At 33.5% G+C, this 26,738-nt stretch overlaps 1 protein-coding gene across 2 annotated transcripts; it reads right to left on the bottom strand.

Moving 5' to 3' along the window:
- Positions 1-5,666: 5,666 nt before the first annotated feature.
- On the bottom strand, positions 5,667-24,738 carry LOC106077051 (mannosylglucosyl-3-phosphoglycerate phosphatase-like). Of its 2 annotated transcripts, none has more exons than XM_056036805.1 (14): positions 24,693-24,738; positions 22,654-22,846; positions 21,303-21,389; positions 20,891-21,030; positions 16,804-16,929; positions 16,543-16,665; positions 14,870-15,044; positions 14,661-14,756; positions 13,968-14,135; positions 13,318-13,490; positions 13,119-13,196; positions 7,822-7,946; positions 7,200-7,353; positions 5,667-6,057 (listed from the first exon to the last, which is right to left on the bottom strand). In XM_056036805.1, the coding sequence occupies exons 2-14, from the start codon at positions 22,811-22,813 to the stop codon at positions 5,938-5,940; spliced, it is 1,725 nt and encodes a 574-aa protein (XP_055892780.1). In that variant the 5' UTR covers positions 22,814-22,846; positions 24,693-24,738; the 3' UTR covers positions 5,667-5,937. The 2 variants fall into 2 exon arrangements, with proteins under 2 accessions (XP_055892780.1, XP_055892779.1); XM_056036804.1 differs by having other exon boundaries at positions 24,633-24,701.
- Between the last annotated feature and the right edge of the window lie 2,000 nt (positions 24,739-26,738).

Raw genomic sequence — 26,738 nt, 5'->3', positions numbered from 1 at the left:
CTCTTCATGTCAACATCCTGTTCTAGTTTGGTTACTAGAAGTGCGCATCTCTGCACTAGCCTGGATGGTGGTGCGCATGGCAAAGTCATAACACTATTAATACAACTATAAATTATTAATACTATATCTAGTTCAAGGGAGAGAAAACAAGAGAGACGATATAAATGCAAAGTAAGGGAGATGATTATTTAAAATATTTTTATAACACTTAAGGAAACAGTTTTATTATTTCGGATTACCTTAGATACTATTTAAACACATTCGTCAGACCAGGTTCACACCGAATCAAATGTTCACAACAATCAGTTCACTCAATAGTTATGGATCATCACAATATAAACATAATAACAAATAATAACACTAGCAAGCCAATCAAATTCTTACTGCGTACACGTCTATTGTGCATAAGGGAGGTAAGATTGTCACAGTGCTAAACAGCTTCAGATATTCGTGCGGAAAATATTGTAACCTGCATTGCTTGCTAAACAGATGACCCCTAAGTTGATTTGTAATTGTGTTTAAAACAAACTTGTGCAAGCCAAATCTATATTTGGAGATGGCCGAAATAATGTACAGCAAGTCATGACTAGCTGATATGGTATGCCTTCTTTGTTAGTTTGAAACTATCTACTTCATGTTATATTCAAATGTTATCTTCAATAAAATACCCAGATTGATCTGGGATAAAATCAGTAAACAAAAAAAAAATACCCAAGACACAACTAGACTAAAAATAATGAAATTCCAGTCTATAGAAGGACTATAATATAGGTCAGTGAAAAGGACTTTGACAAAAATAAAACATGGAAGCATTTTTTTCTTTACAAATCTTTTATTGCGATTAATATGAAAAGTAAAAATGTATATATAACAAAAATAGAAGAAACAAAAGATGGATAATTGTTTTAGGACCCACAACTTAGCACAAACTAAAAGTCTAGTGTTTCTATCTTAAATAAATATAAGTGCTTAAATACTAATTGTTTTAAGTCTACATCACAGCATTCAAATGGATTTTTTAAAAGTACCAATCACCACCAAGAAATCTAATAAAAACAAACAACTTCAAGACATACAAGAGAATGAGGTATCAAACTACATAGCAAACACCTTCCAGACATACAAGAGAATGAGGTATCAAACTACATAGCAAACACCTTCCAGACATACAAGAGAATGAGGTATCAAACTACATAGCAAACACCTTCCAGGCATACAAGAGAATGAGGTATCAAACAACATAGCATACTCTCCCCCCTCCATTTTTTCCCATAACCTTTTTATACAAGACAAAAATCCTCTGATCAAGTAGCGAATTTCAGACTGATTTTTAACATGATAATAAATTCACATAAGTAGTTTTCGACCAATCCTGACATGTAGTGTATTAGCCATTTTGTTATTAGCCTTTAAATCTGTTGTAAGAGAAACTCTTTAAAAACAGCAACTCCATAACAACTCACCAGTTCAGAAGCATTAAGTAACTACCAGTTTTGTAGAAAGACTTATTAAGATCTATGTATGATTGCAGAGTTTCTGTAGCCAGAGGTTACTGTGTAATGTGTCCACCACAACTGCCTTAACTTGACCTAGAAAAAGTCAAGTCCCCACCAGAGTGGGTGGATTTAAGAACTACATCCAATCTTTGAAACAGCAAAAGTCAAGCTCCATTAGAGCTGGGTGGACTAGAAAGACATCAAATCTTAAGTAAAAATCTTTGCTTTGAACAGGACTTTTGATTTTAATTGTTTTATCACTTGTGTGACATGAGCCAAATAATTAACAATCGTGAATATTTAATATAAATCTTTACAATCTAAAGAAGAACATTCAAAGGTTCAAACACTTCTATGTGGTGTGAGAACCTCTACAAATTCAAAACATGAAACTACTGGAAGGCTTTCTCTCTCAAACTTTGTTTCATGCACTTTATTTTTATTATTTACAATTTACTTCTGTGACAGTTTGTAAAAATATGTTTTAAATCACAGACAAGAAACTTTTAAAATCTCAATCTCAAATGACAAAAAAAAACCTTAGATATTTTGTATTGTACTAGAGCTGTATGAATAGTCATATATAAAATACAGCATTCATCATTAATCTTTGGAATCAAAGACAATGCCTTGAAAGAGAGAAGGAGAGAGCTGTAGGTAATAAAATCAAAAGTAAAATTATTCATAGATTGTAGGTTAGGGTTAGGGGTCCTACTTCTTTTAGCAAAGAAAAAGTCAAGGAGGGATGAGCTTTGGACAGCGGGAAAAGGATTACTTGTGAGAACACTCATGGAATACAAAAGTATCACAGACTATAGATCAAGTGAAGTAGGGATATATTATCTGAAGTCAAGAACTAAAACTTTAGGTCCAAGTATTCCATAAAACTTAGAAAATAGTAGTAACACTTAGATGCCCATGTTACCACTCTCTATATAAATCATTTGATGGGAGTAGAATTAGTTAAATTACACACTTGAATTTGTTTTGCTTACATTTGACAGGGAAATGAGATTATAGTTTATAGCTGCTTAACAATTAAACTTCAGTTATTTCCATTCTGCTAGAATAGAAAAACTGAATAAGTAACACTTAGTATAGCCACCTCCACACAGCCCCTGCACCATGGCATAGCACTCTCACATCAACAAATCCCTCCTACAGACACACACAAATTGAAAAAGACAAAACTGTAAGCACAGAGATACTTGAACATTATTTGATAAAAAGAATGAAAACAAAGGTCAGTGTGACATTTTTAGACCTTCAATTGCCTAAGCCTTGTTTTTTTAATTACAGACATAAAAATCCTTTGAGAAGAAGCACTGATTTACAAAACAACAAACTGCCTTGTGAATTTTATAAATGCAAACATATAATGATGCCCCTTTCAATAAACATTTTACACTAGATAAATATGAAATTTTAATATGATAGATACAAATGGTCTTGCTAACACACTAGTTTTTTAATAATATCAAAAAGTGGCATAGTTATAATATCAATTACCCAACAAACAGCATACATCAGCAGAGAGGCATATAACTAAGAATGTGGGCAACATACACCTAAGGTTTGTGATAATGGTACAATTTTATTATAGGTTACTCTAATTACCCATCCCCATACATAAAAATTAACTACATATACCTTACCCAAAGTTTGTAGACATATGTTCTATGATATAATAGAAGGCCTGGTTAGAAAAGCACAAGCCTTCGATTACAATCTAGGTCTAGTTGGATAGGATTTCCCCTGTAAGGATGGAGTTGAATGCCTAACTTAACATCACTTAATAAAAGAAAGAAATGTTGGCCAGAGTACTGATCACAAAAGTGCAACAACTCAACAAGCTTTATGTTTCAATATTTTTTTTTTTAAACTTCTTGTTCTGTTTCAGAAATTCATTCAGAAATGAAAATTGTTATGATGTCTTAATCCAGATCTGCAAGACGTCAGGGAGGGTTCAAGTCTAGGACCAGCCTGGAACGCATAGGACAAGACCAGGACATGTTGTCAAGGAAAGTTTCCCTGGTGGTAGTTAAGTAAAGCAGAGTTCATTTCTGAAGTGAATGACTTATAAGGTGTTTTGGGGCAATATTTTCCAAATGTTTTCAGATGTTAATTTAGCCTGGTGAACTCAACTGTTACCAAGTAAATTCTCTCGTTTAGAATTTTAATTTTTCTCTATGGTTTAGAAGCTATGTTATTCCTTTCATCCATCAAGTCCCCGAACAATTTTAATTTCTAGATTTTAAAAGAACAACATAAATAATTTCTTCAAGAACTATTTTTTTAAATTTATATTAATTACCAATATAGCACACCTTAAATTTAACTTTTATTTAAATTTAAACATTCTTTATATTATTTTGCTGTTAACTGTGATATTTTATTGCTGTATTAAATTCAAACAAGGTTGGAAATACCTGGCGTTTAGTCAAAGTAGATAAAGAAACAGCTGATACAACAATCCACTAACATTGCAAACAAGTATGTTCTTTAAATAATGCAACATAAAGTGTATAAAATACATTGTAATAATACAATTTCAAACATCTTAGATCAGTCCTATATTCAACTTCATTGTTAGAGAAACATTTGCCACTCAAAACAAAAAGTGCAGTTACAGCAGCAGCATCGTTGCTATTGAGAAGCAATAAATTATTTTTACAAAAAAAAAGCAAGCATTGGTAATAATTATAAACATGATACAGAAGTTTCAAGATATAGTCAACTTTTCATGAGCTTTAAAGAAAAATAAGTAAATTCGATAATGGCAGTCTCTTCAAAGCAGCAGTGAACTACAAAGAAACATCAACACACAAAGACCATTTGCCATGCTTCATACAAAACCATTTCAAAACACACACTAGATCACATGTAGAGCTGGATGAAAGAGGGTTATAACAAGGAATGAACATCTCAGATAGGTGCATATATCTTACAACATTTGACATAACAAACCAGGACGATAACATCTGTTCCAAGATATAGTAAGTTTTAATATCACAAGATAGGTTTTAAATCACAAATAAAAATATATTTGAGTCAAGCTAGATATTATGCACCAAATTATTATAATAATAATAACAGCAATGACTCAGAACCAAATCACAAGATAAAAGATTAAATCACTACAGGAAAAGAAGGACCTTTAACAATATTGGTCCCATGCATCTAACTCTGAACACAACAAGAAAAAAGTTTGAAAAAAAAAAGGAAATCAAAATGTCACTATTTAAGAATTGAAAAATTCTAAAACTCAATTGTTATATGTAATCACAAAAAAAAAAGCTATCATTCAAGAAAAACAACATAATGAATACAAAGAATTGAAGAATCAGATTATTTTTAGAACTGAAGTAATAAAGTAAATAAGAAAAAAATGTTTGTTATTACATAAAGTATAATTGAAGGATTAAAATTACAATATTTATTAAAGCAGAACACATTAGAAGATGCTGACTCTTAGATAATTATACTTGAATTACTCAAACTAGAGAAGCTTGCCTTGAGAGTTTGAATTGTTATGTGAAGGGGAAAAAAAAGTCATATAATGATATATCCAAATGACAGCAAATATGTCAATGATCTCAGTTTATAATTATAATGTGATCATATCATATCCTAGACAATGCCATATTATCATAAAGTAATGCCCTGAAAGAAGTGTTAATATTAATTTTATAATGGCAGCAAAACATTTTTTTAGTTCGCTTTATTAAATAAACGAAGTAAAATGCCTGATTGTAACTTTATTACGACGTAACAATAAAGTAAAATTATCCTTTTCAGACCTTGCAATCTATGAGGACAGATGATGTAAAGGTCACCTGTTTCTATGGCCGACAGTTAACAAGGGTCCCATGACTCAAGACCAAATGCTTTACCACACGACCAACATGCCCACATAACATAATGTAATGCCCTAAGAAAAAAAAGATTCTGATGTCAAGGAAATCGATTCAGATGTTTACAAAATTCTGATAAGAAAAAAAAACATTTTATTTAAATACTTATCAAAATGTAAACATTTAAAAAATAACAATTAAGTTTCAATGACAAGCTAAATATTAACATTAACATAAGCTATTTCTAAGCAGAAGACATAACCTTACCTCTTGGATTTGTTAGTATATCATTGAATAACAACAAACATCAGATATATTGAACAATAACAAAAGTTGTATCTTAATCAGCATGATTGGCAACTTATAATTCTTTACACTGAAAGTTTAGGTTTTCTTTCACCCATTGAAAAAGTTTGAATACAGTAATTTGAATCTTTAGGCATCATATTGGTCAAAAATGATTCAAACAAGAACATATCAAATGTATTAATTTAATATATATATATATATGTATAATGTTAACAATATGAAAGAGATATTTCATTAGACTAATTAAAAATGACAAATACTCTGAGGAATAGCTAGACTTAGTTTTCTAGGGTCATGCTGCTTAGCGAACTGCCAGAGAGCGAACTGGAATCTTCCTTCACCATACTCAGACTGCGAGCCTTGAGCCCTGGTAGCAAAGTCTGCATGACATTGATTTTCTGTAGAGTTAAAGAGATCATTCATTTCAAACTAAAAGCACACAGAGGTAAAACATGCTTTTATATACTCTATCTGAGGGGAGGGTTGGTCCATTCCTTCATGGAGGAGGATAAACTGGGAGTTTTATTTAGAATTAGAGACTAGGGATGAGTTTGACAAGATCCAAAGGTCTCCCAATAATGGTTTGGAAATATATAGGTGGTTAGTAGTAAGTCAGTAGTAGTTCTGTACCTGGGACAGGACACATCAGTAGTAGTTTCCTCTACTCTGAGCAGTACAGATGTATAGAGAACTGTATTGTTACCCCTGTGATGCGGACGGAATGTATTCATATATTTGTATTATTATAGTTGTATTTAGTGTGAGATATACTTATTCTAAAGGATGTTTTATTTGATACTACAGTGATACCAATGTAACTGTATTTCAACAAGTTGAATTATGTTGATGTAACAAATATGAAGGATATCATGCCATTTCTTATTTAACCAGTGACTTGTAACTAAATGCTTAAAGTTGCAGTTTATTATCATTGAATAAACATTATTTTGTCTGCTGAAATCAGACTCGAGTTCATGTATAACAGTTATGTTTGTGATGTCCTAAGTGTAGCTACAGGACACATGAATTCAGACCATACTACATTTTGAAGACCAGCAAGTTCCTATCCTACCATTTATCCTTGTAACATTTACACTTTGACATCTTATAGTTACATTACTGTAACAGCACTCAAATACTTCAAATTGAATAGAAAGGACACTTCCTTCTTACTAATCTAGGTGTTTCTCGGGTACATATACAAACACAATAACTTGGTCATCACAAACACAACACTTGATTATTTCTCATAGCAAATCACATATCGGCCTCTGTCCTTATCTAAAAGTAACACACTTCTGGTCATTCTGGCATACATGCCAACTGACACGTAATATATAAGTAAAAATATATTATACACACATTCATACAGTTACAAACTTTATCACAAAAAAATGAACTTAGATACAATCAAACTTAAATTTATCTAGCAATTCGAAAACAACACTATCATTTTCTGGAGAAAGTTTGCCCCATAGTTTCTAAGTTGATGCCTTTTACATATTAAACAAACAAAAACTAAGCATGTTATTACAATTACCTCTTCAGTGAGGAAATAAATTCTGCCTTCTACTCTAGGGGCAAGGAGGTTCAATTCACTCTCCATTCCTTGTATACTTTCCTGACGAATAAGTTTTCTTGGTTGATCACATTTCTCTAAGTCAATACTAAGTTGTTTGACCATTTCATCTCGCCTGAGACAAAATATACAGTACTTATGAAATGGACAAAATATAAGATCTATGAGATTTGAAAAAAATCATCCCAGTTTTTTTTTTTAAAAAAAGGGAGGTAGAAAAAAAAAAAGAATTTGTGATCTCTATTAATACTTAACCAATTTCCATAGCATTGCTCTCATTTATTTTTTTTTACACCAAGTCTATGGTATTGGTATAGAAAAGACCATACAATAAAAATATGATATAAACTCAGATGAAACAGATTTAAGATGATACAGCAGAAAGAAGGAAGTGAAGTAAAACTACATGATACAAGCATATACAAGATACAGAACACCAAATAGACCTGTACTATCTTATCTTATAAAATACAGAGGTTACTTCAAAAAAGAAGATTATGTCCTACTTGTGGCCCTAGCTCAATCTAGTCATGTATGTTGAGATGCTATTTTCACGACTAAAAGTAATTCAATTAATTCAAACCTTTTGAGAGAAACTAAGCTTTGGCGATGTCCAGATTTGCATTCAATTTCTCCATTGTAGATTCTGACAGCTTCAAAATGATTCTGCACCATTGTAGAAAGAGATGAACATTGCTCTGCATTGATCTAGAGATAAATATCAGCAAATTCATTTGTAAGAGTATGTTCACCTTGTCACAGGGATAGGACTAACAATCAAGTTTATGTCATAGGGAACTAAGAAACTAGGAGTTTGACCTATGATTGCATTTGAGAATTTTCTCTGAAATAATTGTAATAAGAAATAAAGGAACACTGAAGAGTAACCTAAAACAAGGCTTTATTAAACTAGAACGACACATGAACTGACGAAGGAGACTTGGACTGTAGCACACTAAATCAATGTTGTGAACACATTCTCACGACGTTACACAAACATAAACAAATAGCAACTATTTCACCACATTCACCCCGCCTAGAATTAAAATAGCAAGTATTGTAATATAGTAGGCCAATAGCATAAATAAAAGAGAATGCCAGTGCCTGTAATACAATAGATCAATAAATAGTGTCGAAATATTAATTTCTCTTGTAAACAATAGTGAATGGTGATGCAAAGAAACCTAAAAACCAGTATCTGTTGTATGACTTATAAACAATTACTAGTTTCTGTTTTAAATATTAACAAATAGTGTAGTAAGTAGACATGTACGTAAGTAAGTGAAAAGTAAACTCTAATATCAGTAGCAAGAGATAAACAATGCCAGTTTATGTAGAACATGTGTAGTGCAATAAAGGAACAACTCTAGACTCTATAGTTCGGTCTGGTTCTTCTCTCTCTCAAGTTGTAACGGGGTTGACTATCCTGTTCTACAGTTTGGGAGTCACTAGTGAGTTCCTGAGCGTCAAGTGGGGTATTTTCAAGAGGAAGCGCTCGGAGGTCCTCAGAGCCTACCAGGGGTTCTTTCCTTTCTTGTATCACCGTAGGGGTGTTGACTGGTACTTCCGTGTTTTGAGTTTCTGGAGGATATTCATTATCCTCACCCTGAGGGAAGAACGAAGGTTCTCTTGTTGTTGTGGATGGGGAGGGGGTGGGAGCCAAGCGTCTTAGAGAGACCGTCTCCTCTTTACCGCTGGGCAACCGTACGACAGCGTATTGGGGGTTGCACATCAGCAATTCGACTTCCTCCGTGAGAGGATCATACTTTGAAGATCGGTTCTCTCTTCTCAGCAACACTCTACCTGGGCTAGATAGCCAAGTGGGGATAGATATCCCAAAGGAGGATTTTCGGTTGAACCGGAAAACTCTCTCATGTGGAGTTTCGTTTGTTGCCGTAGATAGTAATGATCTAATCGAGTATAGGGCCTGGTTTAAGACAAGCTCCCATCTCGAGATCGGGAGATCGAGGTCTTTCAGTGCTAAAGTAACAGCGTTCCATAGAGTTTTGTTTAGTCGTTCAATTTGTCCGTTGCCTGAGGGATTAAAGGCGGTTGTTCTACTTGTAGCTATTCCCCTCTCGTGCAGAAAGGATTGCACCTCCCTCGACATAAAGGACGTACCTCTGTCAGAATGGACGTACTCTGGCATCCCAACAAAGGAAAACAGCTGATTTAAACACTTTATGACAGTGGATGAGGACATATCGGGACATGGGTAGGCAAATGGGAAGCGTGAGTACTCATCCACCATTGTTAATAAGTATTTATTGTGAGTAGCAGATGGGAGTGGCCCCTTAAAATCAATGCTTACTCTCTGAAATGGTTGGGTAGCTTTGATGAGGGTGCCTGAAAACTGTTTGAAGAATCTAGGCTTCAGTTCAGCGCAAGTTTTACATTGGTTTACCACTTTGCGGACGTCCTCGCAGGAAAAAGGTAAGTTCTTGGTCCGAACGAAATGGAGGAGTCTCGTGACCCCTGGGTGACAGAGGTTGTTGTGTAACAGTTTGAGGTCTTCTCCAGTCATTGCTGACGCAAAGTGGTTCCTTGAAAAGGTATCCGCCGCAGCGTTTTGTTTCCCGGGTCGATATACGACGTCATATTGGAAACAACTAAGCTCCAGTCGCCATCTTTGAATCTTTTCGTTTTTGATCTTGCCCTTGTTCTGCTGGTCAAACATAAAAGACACTGAGCGTTGATCTGTAACCAATGTGAAGGGTCTACTGATAAGGTAATGTTGCCATTTTCTCAGGGCTTCTACGATAGCGTATGCTTCCTTTTCCACTGCTGAGTGTCTGCGTTCACTATTAGTGAGTGTTCTTGAAAAGAAGGCGACAGGACGGCCGTCTTGATTAAGAGTGGCGGCAATCGCAATGTCAGAGGCATCTGTTTCGACTGTTAGTGGTCGATTGTAGTCTATCGTCGACACAGCAGCGTTTTCAAGTTCGTGTTTTAGCTGTTTAAAAGCTTGTTGTACTTGTTCAGGGGGAGGAAAGGCTTTGTTGTTCACCAATAAATGGATCTTGTTGGAGAAATTTGGGATCCATTGAGAATAATAATGAATCACCCGCTTTTGTGATTTCATGTCTTGTGGTGGAGGTAGGTTTCTCAATGCTTGAAATCTTTCGGGGTCTGGTCTTAATTGCCCTTGTGAGATTTCGTAGCCTAGGAGGCATACTTTATTAGTCGCAATAGCACTTTTATCATTGTTGAAGGTGATACCGTACCTTTTAGCGGCATTGAGAAATCTCTGTAGATTCTGGTCGTGGCTAATGGGGTCAAGTCCGCAGATGGTAACGTTATCCACGTAAGCGAACGTGTCCTGTAGCCCTGCCTCCTCAATTATTGTGTTGATCGTCCTTTGAAATGCGGCGACTCCGTTTGTCACTCCAAAAGGAATGCGGCAAAACTGATAAAGCTTTCCGCCAGCCTCGAACGCCGTGTACTGCTTTTCATCATCCCTGATAGGTATCTGGTGGTAAGCGCTTTTGAGGTCAAATGTACTGTACATTGAGTATTTAGATATTTCCTGCACCAGTTCATCCACTTTTGGCACGGGATACGCGTCGAGGTAAGTGAATCGATTGATGGTTTGGCTATAGTCGATTACCATTCTCTTCTTGTGCCTTTCATTCGTTGTTACAATTATCTGGGCTCGCCACGGGGACGTGGAAGGCTCAATAATTTTGTCAGATAGAAGTCTCTTGATTTCAGTTTGAATGAATTTGGAGTCAGGCATAGAATATTTTCTAGATTTAGTGGCTATGGGATGGCAGTTAGGAGCCAGATTAGCGAAGAGGCGAGGGGCTTCAACTCGTGCAGCTTTCAGCGTACAGACCTGGAGAGTGCTTCGTTTTCCTTCAAATGGGATCATCAGTTTTTCGTGCTGGCTGATGAAATCTAGCCCTAAGATTACATCAGATACTAGTCCATCTAGTAGTGAGAGCTTAACACTTTCATATTGATCATCTTTGTACTTTATTTTAGCGAAAATATGGCCGTGAGTAGTGCGAGAAAGATGTGTAGAGGCCATGTAGATTCTGTTTCTGGACGTTTCTAATTTCCATTTGTACCTTTTAGCAATTGAAGAAGATATATAGCTTTCACTGCTCCCCGTATCTACGAGAGCCTTCAATGGTACTCCATTGACGAGTATTGAAATAGTAGATTTAGTAAGACCGGACGCTGGTGTCGATGCCCAGGAAGATCCAACGGTTGTAGTCCGAGACGTGTCATCATCTGCTTTCACTATGGCTGAGGTTGTAGATTTGAGTGTCTGTCTGGTCGATTTACAGACTTTCTGGAAATGGCCCCTCTTACCGCACAAGTTGCATGTAGCGTCACGGGCCGGACATCTAAAGCGTTGATGTGGGCTGTTTCCACAAAAGAAACATCTTTTACTAGTCGCCGCACTCACCTCGTGTTCTACTTTTGTCATTGGAGAAAGGCTCTCATCGTCGGCGCTAGCTCCACAGGGAGTTTCAGAGTGGATGTTATACGCCATGGCATGGTTATGGGCATATTCGAGTTGTCTTGCCTCTTCATAGGCGCACTGTAGAGTTAGAGTAGATTTCTCTAAGAGTCGCAGCCTTATGCTGTTTGAAGCCAGTCCAGTAATGAAGGCGTCTCTTACAAAGATATCTCTGTGTTCTTCAGCGGTGACAGCTTTGAAGTCACAGTCTTTGGCCATACTTTTAAGCTTAAGTAGGAAGGAGTCAACGGTTTGTCCGTTCTCTTGTCGACAAAGAGTTATCATGTGCCGTGCAAAAATTTCGCTTTTAGGCTTCACGTAGACATTTTGTAGAACTTTGATTGATTCTTCGAACGTTGTACACTCACTTATGTACTGAAATACGCTCGAAGAAACGTAGTTTTCTAGTAATTTCTTTTTGTCAATCTCGCAGTGAGAGACTGAGGAGATGAAATTCTCAAATGTTCTGAGCCAGTGCAGCCACTTCTCGGCAGCCGATGGCGAGCTAGGCTCTATGTCTAGCTCTTTTGGCCTAAATAGACGTTCCATTTGTATTACTACTTTTACTTACAGACTGAGAATAGTGTTGAACGAAAATCCAAAAAATATACGTGAGGCACATAGATCCATGGAATTGAAAATTTCTAGTTTAATAAATTGTAATAAGAAATAAAGGAACACTGAAGAGTAACCTAAAACAAGGCTTTATTAAACTAGAACGACACATGAACTGACGAAGGAGACTTGGACTGTAGCACACTAAATCAATGTTGTGAACACATTCTCACGACGTTACACAAACATAAACAAATAGCAACTATTTCACCACAATAATGAATTTAAAATTTTTAACATACATCAAGATTCAAAATTACTAGTTCAGCCAACAAGCATTTTAAACAACTCTGTCCAAAATCTTTAATATGTAGAGCAAAGATGTTAGGCACTTGACAACTGAACAAATGATTGGCAGCAGAAATAATTAAACATTTGACACAATCTAGAATACTAATACTTTTGACTCTACTACTAGACATTAGGGATAACTCACCAAGATAAATTAATTTTGTGCATGCAAATTTGATCAACTTTTGTTATTTCTTTTGAAAGTTATAAAAAGAAATATTATAATAAAAAGGAGTGGACATAGAAAATATTACATAATTTCTTTCATATGCTAAGAACAAAATCAACTTTTGTTGATGTTATACTCAACTCATGTATTAACTTTTGCATAATTTTCAACTTTCCAAATCTAAATGAAAAAGCATTCCTCACTAATCGGCAATTAATACACTGAATAAACTAAAAGTAAGAATATGCCAGATAATTTGAGACACAGACTTAAAAACAAAAATCAAATTTAAATCCTGCACATTTACTAAACAATTATTTCAAATGTTTTAACTTACCACAACTTCACAGTTCTTAAAAACATCAAATCCATCTTTTCCCTGAGCAATATATTCCTTTGTAGCAACCAGATAATCCTTTCAAAAATTTAAAGACAAATTATTTTTTTTTATAACAATGAAGTTGATCCATAAGTATGAAAATAAAAACAAAATGACTATTTAGGCAAAGTATTGATTACAAAAGAAAATCGCACACCTTGTCAAAATCAATGTACTCATCTTGAACTCGAACCAAATCTCTTCCAACTCTTTCACCAGATGGTTTAGTTGGGTCAAAACCAAAGCTGAGGCCAGCAACTTGCAAGAACCTTCCTTCTTTCACTGGGTATTTACTCACACTATTTTCTAACGCATCTATTAACTGATGACCTGTAATCAGATTACAATTGAATGAAAGTATACATTCTATTTCTATAAAACAAGGATAAACAAGGTGATTCTCAAAAGTTTTTGCTTAAGTATCTTTTCTAAGCCAGCACAACTTTAAGTTTGATAATATGACAAAACAGACTTGTTTTAAAATTAGGAAAATCCTGAATACAGCAGGCATGCCATAAATAAGTTATGGAATCACTGCAGTAAATCTTGAAAAATGATTTTTTGGTGAAAAACAGTAATCCATAGTAAAATAATTAGAAGAAATTAAAAGACATTGTTTTACCACATAAATTATTAACAGTTGTTTTTATTTAACTTTCACACTTTCCCTAATGCATAGCTGTAATATAGTTTTCATATCTTAATGATTACCACAGTCAGAGGTATAAGTAAGAATATATGTTTATCTGAGACCAGTTGCACTGAACCATGTAGATGTACACCCCGAGCGTGACAAAACGTACAAACCTTTTACTTTAATTACTACAAGTGAGTCTACCAATGGCAATATGGTGAGCAGATCACGAACTTTAAACTCTCCTTTTGGGTGGATCCGATCAGAACGAAAAGTTCCAGAATTGAGAATGGCACAATCAGCTTTAGTAGCTGTCAAAATTATGTCTGTGATAAAATTTCCTAAAGATATAAAAAATGTTTTTAGATCATAAGGTCAGGCATATATTAATGTTTTTAAAAGTCTGATAAAAGCAGTAAAAAAAAATGAAATAAGGAAACAAAAGAATAAAATAAAATAATATATATAATTTCATGGTTTAAAAAAAAAGATGTTGATGCCTAGCCATGATTTTTTTTAGTTCCAATTAGAGAGTTCAATAATTATTGATGTTCTTGATTAGTTTAGACAGTTTCTATTAATTGTACGTTAATTAGATTCCTTTTCTTGATAATAAATCCCAGGATGGTTGCCTGGTAGTGTGCTAGCTGTAAAATGTCATCTTGATGGTCCTGGGTTTGAACCCAGTCCATCAGCTTCCACCTGCCTGCATCTTTGGGCTAAGACATAATTATAGCTTCATTTCTGAAGGAACTTTCAAAACGTACAAATTCAGTCAATAATAAAATTGATCACAAAAATTAATTTATAATTATAAAAAAGTTCAATCTAAAGATTACATCTAAGAAGAAAACCAAAACACTGACCTAGATTAGTTTCTTGTGTTCTAATAGATGAAAACCTTCCATCCATCTCAACATTCATTGTACCAAGGTATGTGTCCATTTTTTCATCCACACTTTCTACAAGATTGTATAGCAGATAACAACTATTATTTTAGTAGTAATTATGGAATTCAGAGTTTGAAAATTAATTTTGTATTACTCTCTAATAAATAATAATTATTTCAATTTACCTAAATTTTTCACGATTATTTTTTTAATATCAACATCTTCAGGGATAGAAGAATCCAAATCCACTCTCTCTATTTTCACACTCCAGCGATTATTTACACAGCCATTTTGTGTCAAAGTAAGCTTGCTCATATTACGGAAATCTGTTCCACTTTTAATAACATATCTCCCATTAACCTGTCAACAACCATAAAAACATAATATTAAACTAAATTTATTTTAAAAATCTAACACAAGATTCATGTAAAGGATTAAAAAGAACAAAAAAAGGAGGGAAAAAATGAATTAATAGCAATATAATTTGCCTTTGAATAACAAATTATGCTTTTTATGAAGAAAAACGTGTGAGATATAAGCATTGCTTTCGATTCCAAAGATTAAGGATGAGTGTAGAATTTTACATGACCAAGCAAAACCCAGTTGCACCCTACGAATTTTGCCACATCTAATGCAGACATACATACAATAAAAAAGTTAAATTGATGATATCAGATTTTATAACATAATCTTAAGTCCTCATTTAGCTCACATCTTCACTGATAGCAGTAACTCTTCCTAATAGAAAGGTTAAATATAAGTTTCAGTCCATGAAAACAGCCTTATATATTATACATGCCTTGGTTTTAAGCTCCACACAATTACTGCCAATACAGTGATCAATAAACCTTTCTTTATTTGTCCCTTTGCTCCATATTGGGCATATGATGACATAATTACCTTAGAAATAACCATATTTTACTGAAGGCCCATGTTAAGTAAGGAAGTACTACTTGCCATTCTAAAACATCGCTGAGTTAGACACCTATCTTGCATGAGGGATGATCTCATGCCAAATGCAATCTTTTTTTTTTGGTGAGCTTAGGAGGAGGGTGCAACAGTGGCACCCCTGAAAGTACTTAAAGGGCAACTGAGGCACCATTTTGTCTTCAATGGCAAAGTGAAAAGCAGCTGGCAGAACATAGCCTCTGAAAAAGACAGCTGGAGAGCTCTCACAAAGTCCCGGACGCACATTTGAAGCTCAAAGAAAAGCTTTTGCCAAAGACAAAGAAGACAAAAAGAAAACTTAAATAGACTCCCAGTGGACAAAGGCTTTTCTACATCGAATGTGATAAAATATGCAGGTCACAACTGAGTTGTGTGATCAAGTGAACTATCTTATCTTATCTTCTTATCTTATATAATACAGACGTTACTTCAAAAAAGAAGATGATTACGTCCTACGCGTCATGCATTTAGACATGCATATTAACCATGACTTAAATAAAGTCAATAAACTATTGCACTTATCATAAGCCTTCAGAATCAAAGACAATGCTTTATTATCCTCTGTATTTCCTTTTTATTTAACTGATAGACAAGAATTTAATATTGCCATTCAAAAGTGTAAATCAGCAGTTTTATTCTTTCTGTCCAGGGGAAAGAGTGGCTAGAGTCAAAAATAAATATTTCTTTAAATATGTTGATGAATAATATTCTAGAGTACATCTAGAGTGAAGAATTGTCCAAAGGTCATTAGTAATGCAGGAACATTAATATATTTAAGACAAGCCTTATTATTACTATAAGAATATTTAAAAAATACTCACAACACAATATAAACAATTGTACTGACATAAAGGACAAACTGGCACAAATATTATTTCAACGATACACTAGACACACACATGGTACTTACATCAATGATTTCATAATCATGATCATGGCCACCCAAAATAATATCAATTTCAGAAACATTTTCTGCAAGCCTTTTGTCATTTGGGACTCTCATGTGAGTTAAAGCGATTACAAGCTGGGCTCCCTGAAAAATAGAAAATATTTATAACTTAAGAAAGTGTTTAAAAAAATTTCATAAGCTAACATTATTTTAACTTGAAGCATTACATTTTTAGTTTAAATCTTGTATGTACTTTTAAAATGAGAAGTTTATAATACTGACCATTTGTCTAACAAGATTTGCTAAATGTTCGCCAGCCTCAACAAAATCTATAAACGTCACATCTTCAGGATCCAGTGTTGAAAGGGTGTCAATCCATTCTTCTTCAACAAGACCAATGATACCAATCTATAAGTAAATAGAAATTAAACATCCAATTATATTGTGAACAACATTTTTAAATAATGAGGCTATTCTTCAAGATGATGCAACTTTCCCATAAAAATATAAACACAAGCCTTTTTATTATTTAATTAATCTATTGTTGTTTTTTTTAAATAAATGAATCCAATTTCTTTAAAAAAAATGTATTGGTTGATTTAGCATCATATTAAAATTGCTTCGATATCATTCGAAAAAAAGACATTTTAAGTCCTACAAAAAAAATTAGCATTCTGTAGTACCAATCAAATAACATTGGTTATGGAACATTGTTATATGTGTCAATGGACATTGCTATGTGTGTCAATGGAAAGCAAATAAAATAAGACAACTAAAAATACACTGATGTGAAATTTGACATTTATAATGGTATCAAAAGATTTTTTTTTAATGTTTATTTTGTTCTGAAATCAAAAATATATTTTTTCAATGATAATAATAAGGTGGTCTTAACATAACAAATTTTATTTTTACGCTAGTTGCAAAACCATAGAAAAAAAAAAAAAAAAAAAATATATATATATATATATATATATATATATATATATATATATATATATATATATATATATATATATATATATATATATATATATATATAATATACACATAAATCACAATTGTTACTATAATTGAAAATTATAATTTTGATTTCAGAAAAGAAAAAATCCTAAATCATATCCAGAATTTTCTAAAAAAGTCAATTGTAACATCAGTGTATCTATATAAAGATTCACTGAAAACAAAAATAAGAAGACGTCATTAATACTGAATTTAAAATAAATTAAGCAAGTAAAAAATAGGTAAACATTTTAGTGCATGCATGTTAAATCAGCATTGGCACAAGATTGTAAGTTCTTTTCAAATGTACTTCAGCTTATTTTAAATAGTTAAGCTTGGTTGGAATAATATATTTCTTCAAATGCAATTGCATAATGCTCTTAGTAAAAGGTCATTGAGACTACTTTTTTAACATTCACATTTTTTAAAGCATGCTATAAGGCTTAATAACAAAAATGGCTGCTTTGATTCACTAGCAGCACACATTATATTAAATCAATATTTCAACTAAACAAAAAATAATAAAAGCATCAAGAGAAACTAAAATTTGATTAATATTTTTTTTTTTTTCGTTCATTTTTTTAAATAATCCCCTATAAAAAATTTAATTTGAAAAAAAAAAAATCTAATTTTGTCATAGACTGTTGTGGGACTGTTATAAAGAAACTTTACTAATTTACTGTTTCATCTTGTGTATTCTACACTCCTTGCGATAAAATGTTCACATTTACATTTCCTTGTCAGACAAAAACAACCCAAAAAGCACACATAAAAGAACAAGAACAAATGTAACATCTCAATATTCAATGAATAAAAGATGATTTCATGTCTATATTCAGTCTATATAAAATGACACTGGTTTAAATATACTGAACTGTCTTCCTTCAATGTTTCTAACATAACAGATACACTCTTTTTAAAATGCTTAGTTCTAAGGCTAAATAATCTAAAGCTAAAACTACTCTGTTCACATTATGCATAAAGATTGCATAAAGATCAAAGAAAATATATCACTCTGTGATTAGCCAACTTTTCCCTTTCCACTCTAAATTGTTTTTTAGAAAATAAAAGTTGCCTTAATTTTTGTGTTATTATAGTTTCTTGGTATCACTTACAAAGACAACATCACAAATAAAGAAATTAGAAACAGGATTAATACAGCCATTTGGCCCCCTGATGAGCTGCTTACTGTCAAAAAAATGCAAGCTTAAACTCTATGGACATATCACAAGATCCTCAGGGCTTGCAAAGACCTTTCTTCAGAGAAAGTACCAAGAAAAAGAAGAATAGGCAGACAGAGAAAGTGATGGGAAGACAACATAAAAGAATTGACAGGTCTGTCATTGAAAGAAATTCTTATCAGGGCAAAAGACAGAGATGAACAGAGAGAGACAGTCAACAGATCTTGTGTGGTGACCCAGCAGTTCAACAGACTAAGGGATAGGTGAAGGTACAGAACAGTTCCTTGACAGATGCCAGTCTCCACATGCTAAAGCACTTAAATATTGTCACTAATGTACAAAAAACAATGCAATTTGTAACTTTGCATAAGTATCAACATAAACAAGGTCTGTCTTGCCAAACTTCCAATATGAATAAATACCAATAATCCAGTTCCCATTAAATACTTTTGAATGACAAGATGTGTGAATAGTGTGATAGCAGCATGAGGCAGAATACATTTGAAAAGCCAGTTTAAGTGTTGAATGCATAATTCGCAAATTTGCATCTAATCAAAATTTCATGATGCCTTCTGTGATGTGTTATTGAAAGAAGGACTGGGCTGGCTTAAGTCTAGAAAAAAAAATTTAATTATGGTAATATTCTTTAAATAACATCTGAAATTCAACTCAGCTTTAGACCAGTAGTGAAAAAAATGTAAAATAAAAAAATTGTCATAGTCATAATTGGCCAAATTTTGAAAGTTTACCAAATTAGTCTTTGCTATTAAAAGCAATTCTTAAAATACATGAGTCATACCTCTTGCTCTTTAGGACATAATAACCTAGAAATATTAACAGGATCAGAAACTACAAAAGCCAATCTATTTGTTTGAATTTCTCTATGTTATATTATTAATGATTTGAAAATCCCAAATCTAATTTCAGTTTGTTCCTTTATAAATTTTGAAACAGGTAGGCCTGTAATGCCAATGGTAGTGATGTTTAAAATATCACAAAATAAAAATGTTTTTAAAGCATTCCAAATGCTATTCCCACTAACTTGATTTTTTACTTAGCACAAAAGTTTTTTTTGTGTATTTTGTAGGGTTTTTTTAAACATGTTGTTGTTATGGGTGAAATAAGGTGATAGAGATAATCAAAAGGTCAAATGTTTTGCTGTTATGCAAGTTAGTAGCTTGTAAATTTTAAAAAGAAAAAAAATTTCATTCTCAGGAGGTAACTATAAAAACAAATATATATATTTACCAGAAAACAAAATGCATTTTCTGATTGTCACCGACCTCATCAAATTATTTCTCATAGAAATAAGGAAACACTTTAGACTCATTAACATAAAAAATATGTGTATCATTTGTGAACAAAAAATAACTTTGTATATAAGAAATGTAATTAAATAGGTACTAAATACTATGCAAAACTGGTGTTAGAGGCAATCAGATTGGTGATCCGAGTAATCAAGTCATTTTCAATGGAACTACAAGATAAGTTAAACATAGAGTGAAAATAAAGTAAATACAGCTTAGACTCAACAACACTGTGTTTGGGGGGGGGGGGGGGGAGGAGGAAAAACAATGATAGGAGATGGAACAGAAAGAATGAGTTGAATGTAAACGAAATATGACCCGTTTCTTTTTATTATTAAAAAAAGGGACATAGCTAGCAAGCAGTAAGACTCCTGACAGGTTCAGAAATAAATGTTTGGTGTCAGAATCTTACATTTCTTGATAATATACCAATTACTCTATGTTATATGTAAGTAAATGTTCATCTTCAATGGCTTGATCTGCATCAGTTGTGACAAAATATGTAGGTCATAGATGGACTTGCATTTCTATATGAAATGCTTCACTATTCTTTAATATTCAGACTAAAGACATTACCCTTACAGCTCAGTCATTCTAATTCAACAATTATATATTTATTTTTACTAATATTTCAATAAAGAAATTTGATTGGGAAAAAAATTGACACTATCAATTAAATTGTAATGTATGATAGAATATCATGAACCCTTTCTACTATATTATCTGTTTTACTACAATGTGTTGTCCATTCCTAGTCCTATGGGATGCAATTTTTTTTTTGGAAATGATTAATTCTAGGCTTAAAAGTTAATTGCCTTGTGGAAGTAAATATAAACTAGCTAAATGAAAAGCCAAAAGCAACTATCTTTTATCACTCACTTTGATACCTGCATGTTCTAACATCACGTAGGTTTCTCCACGAGCTAAAGGTTCATTGTTAACCATATCTTTAACATTACTTAGCAGCCAGGGAAAATTACATTGGTCAGCAAAGTCTTCCAAATGATCAACTCCAAAATCTGTTATTAAAAAGTCACAACGAGAACAATCAATGTAAAAATTATGTCACCCTAGTGAGAACAAAAAAAGGCATAAAATATTATCAGTGGCATGAGGTTTATGGCTACATGTATTTATAGAAAAGCTAAAAAAAAAACATGAACATTTTACTTTAAATGTATGTTGTAATATATACAACAATGTAAAATATGTCACCTAGTAACTAATATACCTCTATATTTATAATGTCATAAACTATTTCATCTAACCATCTCTTTTTAATGTAACTCACCAAAATCATGGTTCCCATAAACAGCTGCTGCTACTCCAAGCTCATTAAGTACAGGAATCATCTGATCTCCTTTTAAAAATATGCTCACTGAAAAAAAAAGTCACAAATTGTAATTGAATGACATAACTTTCTTTTATGTTCTATTATCACATTTCAATTATTCTTTTAAAAAAGGAACAAACAAAAAAATTGAAAATATGATTCTAACCAAGTTAAATAAATGGGCTACAGCACAAAAAGTATAGAATGTTGCACATGAAATATTTTTGGCCCACTCCTGTTATAGATAATCTATCTTATTGCAATATGCCTAAATAACAATTTAGACTCTTTAGAGATAAAGTTAAGTAAAGTTCCCCTTTCAGACCTATTGGTCCACATGGCAGATGATGTAAAGGTCATCTGTTTCTGTGGCCTATGGTTAACAAGGGTGTAATGTGACCAGCACAATGACCAACCACCTTAACTTTCCCCGATTAATGTCAGGTACTTATTAGAGCTGGTTGAAATCAGATGCACCCAAAGATCCCAAAATTTTACAGATAATAGTAAACAGAACAATAAAATACAAGAAACTGAAATACTACATTAAAATTTATAAAATGGAAAACTTATTGGAGCATCCTGAAAAGTATGACCGAAAAAATGTAAAAGAAATAACACTTCTGTTCATAAGTAACCTGTATATAAGTTTCATAAATGGAGATCTACCATTAAAATTTCAATAGCGATGAAATTATTTAGAAAATAAAACTAGTTGTTCGAGATTATTTGAATAATATTTACAATTCTAATAAAGGACATTAAACCAAAATGATACATAGGGCAGTAATAGATTATGTATCTCCTGGGTTTTTTTTTAAGAAAACATTACAAGATTTGAACAAAGACAAATTAGATCAGATAGACAAGTATCACAAGTGAAAAAATCATAGCTAATACTAGAGCTAACATTATAAGTAAAATCACTTGATTTAATGATACACCATGATAGATGATTGAAATATTTATCAATAACCCTAAGATAATCTAATAAATACTAAATAAGACACACATATAAAAAATGATATTTTCATACACCCTTTATCCAATACATATTGCCTAGAAAAGCTAGGAAAACCAATGACTATAGATTCTAAATTATACAGTTTCAATCTCTATGCAACTAAAAGGACTAGATTTACATGTGGCTAAATGCACAATTCACTTAAATTTCTTTTTCATTGATGGCTTTAAATCCTAAAATCTATAAATAAGAAGATAATGACAATAAGTAGACCATTGAAGTCTGTAATTTATAAAAACAAGAAGGTAAAAGACAACTACAAGAACAGTAATAATAAAGACATACTGAGTGACGGATTTAGTGCATCTCCACTGAAAAGAAGAATTGGATCAAGGTGCTTTTGTGATTTGATGTATGTTTGCATGCGAGCTGCACCACCTTTAGGTTCATCCCTTTGACCTTCAATGTTATAGACATCATTGAAGTGAAGAATGGTCAATTCCATCTTAATGTATTTTTCTCAAAGTTGACTCATTGCCTGAAAAAAAATGTTATTATGGATCTTTACAAGCCTTTTTATCTATAGAAACATTTATATAGTTATCGCTCTTTGTGTCATAAATTAATAGTAAAAATAGACTACAAAACAAATAGACAGAGCTACAAAAGACAAGAGCAGAAGGGGGGTTGGTGTTACATTCTAGTTTCTGGGATCATTCTAGACACACATTAGATCTATAAATTTCTATGTCTATTACTATATATATCTATTAAAATACAGGACTAGTATTTTCTCTGAATTCAGTAGTGTCAGTGATTCAATGCAAATTAATATTATAATAGTAGATCTAGTAGTAGACATTTTTCTGTAGCATATTTACTCTCAAAGGCTTGAATTCTTCTTTTAGCCTAATGTGCTAAAGAACATATGGGCATGGGGATTTAGGGGAATAACAATAAGCACCACCATAAGACAGAAGACTCAAATTGCATTACCTCAGGAACAAAAGTCAGATTATTTGCAGACGATTGCATAATATATAGAACAATAAAAACAACACAAGACACAGATATTTTACAAAGAGAATTAGATGAATTACAGAAATGGGAATCAAATTGGAGCATGTCTTTCCACCCAGAAAAATGTCAGTTGTTAAGAGTAACAAAAAAACTAAAACAAATTAATTCCACTTATCTTATTCATGGCAAACCAGTAATACACCCGACTAAAAACGCAAAATACCTAGGTGTTATAATAAATGAAAAACTGTCATGGAATCCACATATTGATGAAACTATAAAAAAATCAAACAAAGCATTAGGATTTTAATTAATAAAAGAAATTTCTATAAATCAAATAAGAACATAAAACTAAAATGTTATTTAACCTTGGTTAGGCCAATAATAGAATATGCATCCTCCGTTTGGGGCCCCTCAACTCAAGATAACATTAAGAAACTGGAACAGACACAAAATAGAGCAGTGAGATTCATAACAAACAAATATTCACACTTAACCAGAGTAACACTTTTAGTAAAATCACTAAATTTAGAAAGCCTTCAGGACAGAAGTAACAATTATACATAAAACACTGAACCATAATCTTCAAATACAAAAACAAAATTTAATAAAATACTCTGAAAGACACAAAGATAAAGGCACATTCCTCGTCCCATATGCTAGGACAAATTTGTACAAATACTCCTTCTTCCCTTGTGCTATTAGAGCATGGAATGGGTTGCCTGAGCTAGCCAGGAAAACCAGTGACTTGGCAGAATTTAAGTCATTGGTTAATATGCATGACGCGTAGGACGTAATCATCTTCTTTTTTGAAGTAACGTCTGTATTATATAAGATAAGAAGATAAGACAGTTCCTTGAGATACTATTGAGTTTATTGAGTATACTGAAGTTATTGGTGTTGTTTTCACTGCCAGTTTGGAGCCGTTTAATAATTTATTATTACTGTTATAACTGTTTCAAGTTCAAGTGTTTCACTGCAATATTTGTTCTCTCCCTATCACTGATCACTACTAGATGATAGATCTAGTCTAGTAGCAAGTAGTAGCAGTGAAGTAGAGTACTAGTAGTACTAGTAATAGTATAAGTATACTATAGTACTACAGTAGTATTCTATTTTCTATTCTAGTATCACTCAATCAGGAAATCCTGAATCCTGAAGAATCCAGTGTACACAACAACAGTAGTCTGAGTAGTCTACAGTAACCAGTTACTTAAAGTTTCATAGAATATGAACCAGTAATATGACAGTAATGCCAAATAAAGACTAGATCTAGAACTTAGCTTAGTAAGATTTTTACAAACTGCAATATTGAATATGTATGTTAAAAATCATATATAACTAAGTCTATAGATCGACCGTACCATAGAATTACTAGACGTCTCGATACAAACCATCGAAACAAGGGCTACAACTCTTGATCACTACTATATAATATTGTAATTAAATTTACACCAAAATAAAAGAACAAGAAAACCCAGAAAACACTCACAAAATCACTTTTTGGGGCTTAGGAATGTTAACTCTTTTGCAATATATCACTTTGTCTAGATTGTCTGTTTTATGTTTAGAATCTTCCTTCAGAATTGAAGATTTTTATATTCTAACCCAAACCTCCCCAGGACGGCGGGATCGAAGGTTTCGATTTTGAGACCAAAGAGACGTACGATTCCTCTCAAACGACATATTAAGTTAATAGCCTATATAGGCCTACCTCTTTTCTCTAAATAAAAACTAATCTAACACTGTACCAACATTAGCCTACCCATTGGATCTGGTATGCCTGATGTAACCTCTCTCTCTCTTTCCCATGGTCCCTTCTGAGACATATAGATCACCAACCATGCGGCTGAACCAGCTTCCTCCAGGCGTCCCAGTTCTGTGTGAGTCTCTTCAGTTCAATGTCCCAAAGTCATACCTCTTTTGCTTGGCAAATGCTTCCGAATCGTGGCGACATGTATTCATGTGCCGTCCTCTCATCTTTCGGGGGTTTCAGGTGAGGGCTTGTGATGTTAGATGCAGTTTTGCAAAAGGTGTGGAGCCTATCCACCTCAAGCGTCTCTGAAAGTGATCTACTTCAATGGGCTGCTGCTTTGTTCTCTGCCACAGTTACTAATTTGTTATCTTGTCTGTCCAGCGGATCATAAAAAAAATTATGAGGCAGGTATAGGCCTTATTGATGAATACCTGAATTGTTTTCATGGCGGTGACAGTGGTTTTCCATATCTCTACTCCATAAAGTAGTAGGCCTACGGTATTGGCTTAACAATGGTGTTAAAGATCGTGATCTTGGTCGTGTTGTTTATTCCCCTGGATCCCCATGTGTTCTTCAGCTGATGGAAGGCTGCGCGAGCTTTACCAATACGGGCTCCGACATCTGCATATTTTCTGCCATGGTTGTCAATGATACTGCCAAGACAAGGGAAGCTTTCCACCTCCTCCGGTGCCTCGCTTTGAAATGTAACGGTTGTGTTGTTCGACGCCTTAATCTTGAACACCTTGCTCTTCCCTCTCTTTAGGGTAAGACCTAGTCTAGCCATTTGCCTGCAGCGATGCTTATCATTTCCTGCATCTGCTGTTGTGTGTTGGAGAGAAGAGCCAAGCCGTCTGCAAAGTCCATGTCATCTACGAAGTCGAGGTCGTCTAGTTGTTTTCAGTGTCCACTGTATACCATTTCGCTTCTGGTCTGTTGCTCTCTTCATGACCCAATCTACGGCTAGCAGGAACAGGAATGGAGAGAGTAAACAGCCTTGTCTCACTCCTGTATGGACTTCGAATTCGTCTGTCAGTTGTCAGCCATGCACTATTCTGCAAATCATACCATCATTTTAAGATTTCCTGGTGATGTTTGTACTTTTTTCATTCCATTGAATTCCATTCATAGTGTCTCAGAGGTCTACATAGAGTCAGTCCACGCTGTCAAACGTTTTCTCATAATCTAGTAAACTGACTAGAAATGGTGTTTATATGGATGATGCGTAGCGTTGCAATGATCTGTTCATGATATCTCCTTTCGAAAACCGGCTTGTTGGTCACGAAATGTGGATATTCAGAAGGATGCGGTTCAACACACTTCCTGGAATGGACGGCAGCGTTATCATTTGGTAGTTGGAGCTGATACTAAGATCGCCTTTCTTGGGGAGTTTGATGAGGTAGCTCTCCTTCCACTCTGGCTGCACTTCTTTTTTCCCATATCTTGCAGAAGAGGGTATAATAACTTCGCGCTGATATCGCGCTGATATCAATGTCTGTCTTTAGCGCTTCAACCGGGCTGTCGTCAGGTCTAGCATTTGTGAAGTGTGTTTTTTTTTCCCTAAGTCGAATTAGGCCCTATTTGTAATTTGCCTTATTTTATTTTCGACACGGGTCTAAATTTAAAAAAAAATCAAAACTTAATTAGCTTACTTGCA

Source organism: Biomphalaria glabrata, chromosome 7, assembly GCF_947242115.1.
Source record: "Biomphalaria glabrata chromosome 7, xgBioGlab47.1, whole genome shotgun sequence".
Lineage (NCBI taxonomy): Eukaryota > Metazoa > Mollusca > Gastropoda > Planorbidae > Biomphalaria > Biomphalaria glabrata.
The sequence above is the reverse complement of the archived record's forward strand: the minus strand, read 5'-3'. Positions and strand labels throughout refer to the sequence as shown.

Excerpts from the sequence above, each read along its gene's own strand:
- LOC106077051 (XM_056036805.1), bottom strand. The coding sequence starts at position 22,813 with ATGGAATTGACCATTCTTCACTTCAATGATGTCTATAACATTGAAGGT. Across the intron at positions 14,757-14,869 it reads AATAATCGTGAAAAATTTAG|AAAGTGTGGATGAAAAAATG; the intron begins GTAAATTGAAAT and ends ACAATCTTGTAG. Across the intron at positions 6,058-7,199 it reads TTTATTTCCTCACTGAAGAG|AAAATCAATGTCATGCAGAC; the intron begins GTAATTGTAATA and ends TTAACTCTACAG.